The sequence below is a fragment of the Pteropus vampyrus genome, unplaced genomic scaffold (genome assembly GCF_000151845.1).
Source record: "Pteropus vampyrus isolate Shadow unplaced genomic scaffold, Pvam_2.0 Scaffold2, whole genome shotgun sequence".
In the NCBI taxonomy this organism is placed as follows: domain Eukaryota; kingdom Metazoa; phylum Chordata; class Mammalia; order Chiroptera; family Pteropodidae; genus Pteropus; species Pteropus vampyrus.
The window spans coordinates 25,394,799-25,401,622 of record NW_011888783.1 but is presented as its reverse complement, the minus strand read 5'-3'; the positions used below and the strand labels follow the sequence as shown (position 1 = coordinate 25,401,622).

General features: G+C 34.8%; 1 protein-coding gene across 2 annotated transcripts; it reads right to left on the bottom strand.

Moving 5' to 3' along the window:
- Window positions 1-599: 599 nt before the first annotated feature.
- On the bottom strand, window positions 600-6,593 carry GCG (glucagon). 2 transcript variants are annotated; one of them, XM_011358516.1, is made up of 5 exons: window positions 6,492-6,593; window positions 4,870-5,031; window positions 3,056-3,193; window positions 1,720-1,863; window positions 600-1,062 (listed from the first exon to the last, which is right to left on the bottom strand). In XM_011358516.1, the coding sequence occupies exons 1-5, from the start codon at window positions 6,581-6,583 to the stop codon at window positions 1,056-1,058; spliced, it is 543 nt and encodes a 180-aa protein (XP_011356818.1). In that variant the 5' UTR covers window positions 6,584-6,593; the 3' UTR covers window positions 600-1,055. The 2 variants fall into 2 exon arrangements, with proteins under 2 accessions (XP_011356818.1, XP_011356826.1); XM_011358524.1 differs by lacking the exon at window positions 600-1,062 and having other exon boundaries at window positions 1,716-1,863; window positions 6,492-6,585.
- Between the last annotated feature and the right edge of the window lie 231 nt (window positions 6,594-6,824).

Sequence of the window (6,824 nt, the reverse complement as noted above, 5' to 3'; positions counted from 1 at the left end):
TCAATGAAAAAGAGAGATAGAGGAAGAGAGTTGGCAATGCTGTATACAACACACAAGTCTCTGGCATGGCAACAAGCAGCAGTCTGGGGCAAGATACTGGACATTGCAGGACGGAAAGATAAACGTACAAGGTATGAGAGACAAATTTAAATGTCGGTAGGTGCCAGGCAAGTGAGATGTATAAATAAAGTGGGCCAGGGGAAAATGCTTTCATGTGTACGTTATGTGAGTCTTGGTGTGTGAGCATGTACAGGTGTGTATTTTGTGCACGTGTGTGTGTATGTGTGTAGAGGACAGAATAGTGAGCTGAAGAGCATATGACTCTTCAGAAGACAACTGGTATTGAGCTCCAGCAGAGATTTGTTTTATGGGTGTAATATTGCCTGATGTCCAAATGTTTCAGAAGAAGCCAGAAATCAATATATTTATATAAAATACCATGAGTTTTTAATATTGGCTCAAAATGTTACAGCACTGTGCAGCTGTTTACAACATAAAGCAATACCTGGGCACCCGATTTGGCTTGTGGGCTATCAGCTTAGGAAAAAGGGGTGCTTGGAAGGAGTAGGGACATGAAGAAGAAAGAAGACAATGGTAAAGAAGCTTGAAAATTTTATTTGTCTATTTTTGATATATTGAAAGCTGGACATTTTAATGACAAAAATCTTTTTTCAGTTTCACCACTATAGTAACCGGTCTTTCCCTTACTCTGTTATTACACTGTTGTGATTGCAATACAATTTACATGTACAAATTATATCATGAAAAACAATTTCATTGCGAAGAATAAGTAGGTTAGTGTACTTCACCCAAAATAAGAAGGAAATAATAGAATTTTGCATTTTTATATTTTAAAGCTGATATTTTAGCAACATTTTGACAATGGCTTATTCCATTTATAATTTTTGGCAACACAATATTAAAAGAATATCTATTTATTGGCATGCAAAGCAATATGGCTTCAGTATACGCCTCTTAAATTTACAGAACTTAAAATTCCAGACATCCTACATGGCTGGCAGATGATGCTGTGATGATCTTGAATAGTGAAGTACTTACTTCCTAAAGACAAAAAACAAAAGACAGTGATTTAACACAGCTATAATACCCAGATGATATAGTTAACTTATCCAGGAAATATTTCAATCATTTATTTTGATAACAGTTATTTATCAATATTTTAATTTTACAAATCCCTAGTCTTTTGGACTCTTCAAATATTTGCATTAAAATATTACTCATTCTTAAGTTTCCCTACCATGAAGTATAAAGTGTATGAATAATTACAAAGAGCAATTATTACCCATTAAGATAAGTGGTTAATTTTTGGTGTTTAGATTTTTATTACTATGCTTATTACATTAAATATATAATACAGATATACTGGTATTTTACTTTATGCTAAAAGTTCAACATATATAACAATTCATAAGGTGACATTAATCTGTGAATGACTTAACATCTCTCTGTTTAATTCTTATCTGTGTTCCTAACACCCTGTCCCTTATAGACACTAAGGAAATGTTTTTGGAATAAATGGGTGAATTGATAAAACTGTAATAATCAAAAACAAATATAATAATATACTCTTACATGACTCGTAATTTTAATTATATACCAAGAAGGTAAAGATTCTTCCCAACATAGACGACAACCTGTAGCAGTATGATATATTCATGAAAGTTTTGATGGTTGCAGAATGAACTAAAATTCAATCACCTGTCAGTAATTTTGGTCTGAAGCAACCAGTTTATAAAGTCTCGGGTAGCAAGATTATCAAGAACCGTGTTCATCTCATCAGAGAAAGAGCCATCGGCGTGTCTGCGGCGGAGTTCTTCAATGATGGTGACTTCTTCTGGAAAACTGAGCAAAAGAGAGACAAAATCAGCACTTGTTAAATGCTTTATTATTTATTTATTTGTTTGTTTATTTATTATGCCTACAGCACCTGGTCTTCCTAGGTGGTCTCCCATCCAAGTACTAACCAGGACCGACCCTGCTTAGCTTTAAATGCTTTAAATAAATGTTTATTGATTGCCTATCACTGGTACCATGTGTGAGGGTCATTGAGAAAACAATACGTTTCTATTTACAGAGGACCTACTATGAAAAGTCTCATAGAAAATCCATTTGAACTGGTGCATGTCAGAATGGAAATTCTACAGGTATAAAAGAGCAGAGCTGGGTTGTTAAACAAAGACTGTCTTTTCACGTCCTTTTCAATATTCCAGTTACTTGAAAGATTATTAGTATATTATCAACACTGAGGTTACTATTAAGTCTAATTATTTATTTATAATTCGGAAAAAAGTATTAAATATTATAAAAGTAGTGATTATCAGAACAGCTTTACAAAGTGCAGTATTAAGGGATTAAATCTTAGTCTACATTAGATTTTCTCTTTAATCAGTTTAATTAGCAGACTTTTTGGTATCCCTTTAAAACACCAGAAATATCCTCAAGTGAGACTATTTTACCGCTGATTTTGTAAATTTGATCATTAATGTTTAAAAAATCAGCGACAATACTAGTTCTCTTTAGTCATGAGATTTCTTTAAGTCTCAGTAAGCTTGTTTTAAATCTCTCTAAAAGAAATTGAATTGAACACGAATTTCCTACTTCTCATAATTCAAATGTCAATCAAAATGGTCAGGAGAAAATGAGATGGTTTAAGTTTTCAGCATTATTTCTTCTTTTTTCCTATCCCCAGTTTTCCTAGGACAGTCCTGGTTTAAGCTTGTTGTCCTGGTGTAGTTATCAAAAACACTTTACTTTCAAAAGTGTCTTGGATTGACAAATTAATACCCTAATTATAGCACAACTATAATTAGAGATAAAAATGTCCCTTTTGACTCCGTTAGTAGTACTTGCTACCAAAGATAAAACAGATGAGGCTTTTATAGACTGTCTCCCACCAATAGAAATTATTTTCCTCCTTTGCGAGACTATACTAATTGCTTCTGTAATTCAGATCCATATATAGACAACTGTAGTCTAAGTTTTTAGCACGAGGCAAAAAAAAAAAAAAAAGTTAAATAAGAGTGTGTAGACTTACTCTCGCCTTCCTCGGCCTTTCACCAGCCAAGCAATAAATTCCTTGGCAGCTTGGCCTTCCAAATAAGAACTTACATCACTAGTAAAGGTCCCTTCAGCATGTCTCTCAAATTCATCATGACGTTTGGCAATGTTATTCCTGAAAGAAATGTGAAAATTAAATTGAAGATCTGTCTCTTTAGCAATATGGTTCTCACCTATAAGCAGTGGCAGCTTCGGGTTCGAGATTCTACGTACAAGGGGTTCAGGGAGACTTGGGAGATGAGGGTGCTTAGGACACTCATCTTCAAATTACATTAATTATCTGGACTGAAGATTGAGAGGAGAGGGCTAATAACAATTAAGGGAGCCTAAAGTTCCCCTGCATCACCCAGTGCACCCAGTTTTCACCTCTCCTGCTTATCTATACCATTGATTATTAATGCTGCTTTTACTTCAGTCTTGGTGTATGTGGGCTCTCCACTCTGCTATGCTACTTGCAAACAAGGCAGCTGTTTTTATTAGTACATACGGGGTCAGAGTTAGTTAACTGAGTCAAGGAAAAGCAAATGATCACTGAAAGTGTCATCAAAAAGACCACATAATGGGTGAAAGGAAACGTGATAGACAGCAATGAGGAAAGCTAATACAATGACCCCATAGCACTTTCAAGTGTGTGCAGTGTTCTGTGGAAGTGATTGACCAGCTACCTTCTGCATATATTAACCTCATTTCCATGTTAAACACACAATAGAAACTGCCTGAGAGCAAGGATTATTTCGCATTAGTTTACCAAATCGTGGCATTCCCTTTCTAGAAGAGAGTTGTTTTCATTTGTTTTTTTCAAATTCATGCTTACTCACATTTCACCAATGGCCCCATCTGCAGTCCTTAACAAGGACTCCTCATAGTATCTGCTCTAACCGCAACCACCTTTCTTTCCGTGCCCTCTACTTTAAGAACTTCTGGTCAACCGCCCTGTATCTCCAATTCCTCCTGCTGGCTCATTCTCTCATTCTTTCTCTTGCGCTCTCTCTCTCTCGCACTCTCTTTCTCTCTCCCTCATTCTCTTTCCTTTCTCCGTTCTATTCAGATAAATCTATGCCCTTTTCCTTCAGCTACTTTGTATGCATAACTCCCATCCCCTGTGGGCCACCCTCCAAAGAAATTGTGAAATTCTACCATCTCTGTGAAACTCTTGTGGATGATTTCCTTCAGTAGCCTAGATGCAGCAAAAAACCCAACACTGTCAACGAAAATGCAACATTAAAATGTATGCTTTAACGATAGGCTTGTGTTCTTATTTGCCTTCTTCTCTCTTTATGCGGTGCAGCTAGACTATAATTTTAAATGTGTATCTTGGATTGTACTCTACAAGAAAAAGACTGCATCTGTTTCCATGCCTTACCATGATTAACTTGGCTAGGGGATACTTTAATGTGATCACAGTCATGAGTTTGAACCTACAAGGGAATGTTGAATTTGCTCTTATTTTTTGGTCAGAAATTGGATTCCTAAACTTGCAGTTCTACAAAAGTCAGCTTTCAATTTTAATGGAAAGTGCATAAGAGAGTAAATATTGCTAAGACCACAGTTGGAAAAATAGTTTAAAATTTATGTTCCATAAGAGGGTAAGAGGATTGGAGGGGTGAGAGGTCAGACATTCAGATGCATAAATACAAAGGACAGCATCACCAACCATGAAAACCATCAAAATTGAAAGAACTTATGGGCACAATTTGATGAGTGTGATGACTTAAGGAAGTTGGAATAAGTTTTAGACACATTTAAATAATTCATTTATGTGCATATTTTGGACGATGTTTAAACTCTTACTTGTTCCTCTTAGTGTTCATCAACCACTGCACAAAATCCTGGGCACGCCTGGAGTCCAGATACTTGCTGTAGTCACTGGTGAATGTGCCCTGTGAATGGCGCTTGTCTTCATTCATCTGATCTGGATCGCTGAATGGGTCTGTCTGGGGAGCTGGGAATGAGCTGTGAAAAATAGTAATTGGTGCAACTAAATCTCTCCTCAAGCTCAGTCACTTGAGGAGCATCTTCTCACAGAATACGGGGCCACATGAAGCAGAATGGCAGGCACCTTGAATATTTCAGTTGGTACTTCTGAGAGATCTTATTTGTCATGGGAATCCCAGAGTTTTATTAGAGTTGGATACACTCTGATTCTGAATTTTAGCAACAGATTTTTCAACTTGCTTTTTTTTCTGAAATAGGATTAAATAAATCTTTTTTTAAAAAGCTAATTCATCTACTTATGATTATGCTAATAATGACAGAAGAGAGCAATGACTTGAATTAAATATTTTAAGAGTGAAGAATCCTAAATCATTTGGTAGCATATTTATGTTTCCAATTTTGTTTTGCATGTATTAATATAAAAAAGTAGTTCTATTACCAGAGCACATGGTAGCTAATGGTGAAAGAAAGACAAAAGTTAAAAGAGAGACTAGAAAAAGCCCATTCGTTAATTTGAAACTGTGTAGTGGATATTCTGCATGCCAGTAATCAAGTTTATTGGCATGGCAAGTATGGGAAATATTCAACATGATTAATACTCAGAAATAGAAATGAGACACTATTTTCACCTGTCAAATTAGCAATGATTAAATATGGGGGGAAGATATTGTGAAAGGAGTATTTCTATAATGCTGATAGGAGTGTGCATGTATACAACTTTTCTGGAAAGCAAATTGGCAAGATATTATAAAAGATTTAAACTCATTCAAATCCTTTGACATGGTAATTTTACTACTAGAAATGTATCCTCAGAAAATGGTAAGAAATGTAGGGAAAAACGTTTGCAGCATTCTGTTTTGGAAAATTTGAAGAACTCAAGTGTTCAATAGTGGAGGAACAGTTAAATAAATATTGTACATTTAAGTATGAGATGAAATTGTATGCAGCCATTAAATATTATATGTTTAATAGATATTTTTAATGATATAAGAAACAGATAATAGTATAATGCTAAGAGAAAAAGCATAATATGAAACTGTATAATGATCTGGTATATATTTATATACAGTACATACATAACTTTTTTGGTATATTTTCTATTGTGAACATGAATGACTTTTACAATTAGCAAAATTATTATTTAAAAAAGAAATAAAAAGAAAAATTGTTGTGAATAATTAAAATAATGTACTATGCACTGTGTGAGTAAGTAATGGGTAGATAGGATCAGCTGCAAATTTCAAAGAGCTATAATTTCCCATGTAACCCATTTTTCAACATCGTCTACCCCATTGGTTGTGAAACAACATACTCAAGTCTATACTCCATAAACAACTTTATCACAATGATATTTTAAACATTTGAAAATCATGCAGAGTATTTACTCTAAATTTCTGAGACCTAGTCACTAATCGTAGGTTTCACAGGCTATATTCTAACTATAGTGCTATGTTAGTTCCAGTCTAAAGATTTAATACCTGGATTTCATCTCCGTGTCCTGAAGGGAACGTTGCCAGCTGCCTTGTACCAGCATCACAAACAATCCAGCCAAAAAGTAAATGCTTTTCATTTTTGCTGCCTGTTGGAACACAGAGTCAAGGGAGGTGGGGGGAAGGAGACAGGCAAACATATTTAAACATGTCAGGCTAAATTAGTTTGGTTTTGACTAAGTAAATATTATAAATAGAAATAACAAGCTAGTCATCAATTTTAATCTGAGTATATTTCCAGCTTATTTTAAATAGTAGATTATATTTTCCCTCCAATTTTTTAGAGGCAAAAAAGGATACAAAAGATGTGTACCACCATTA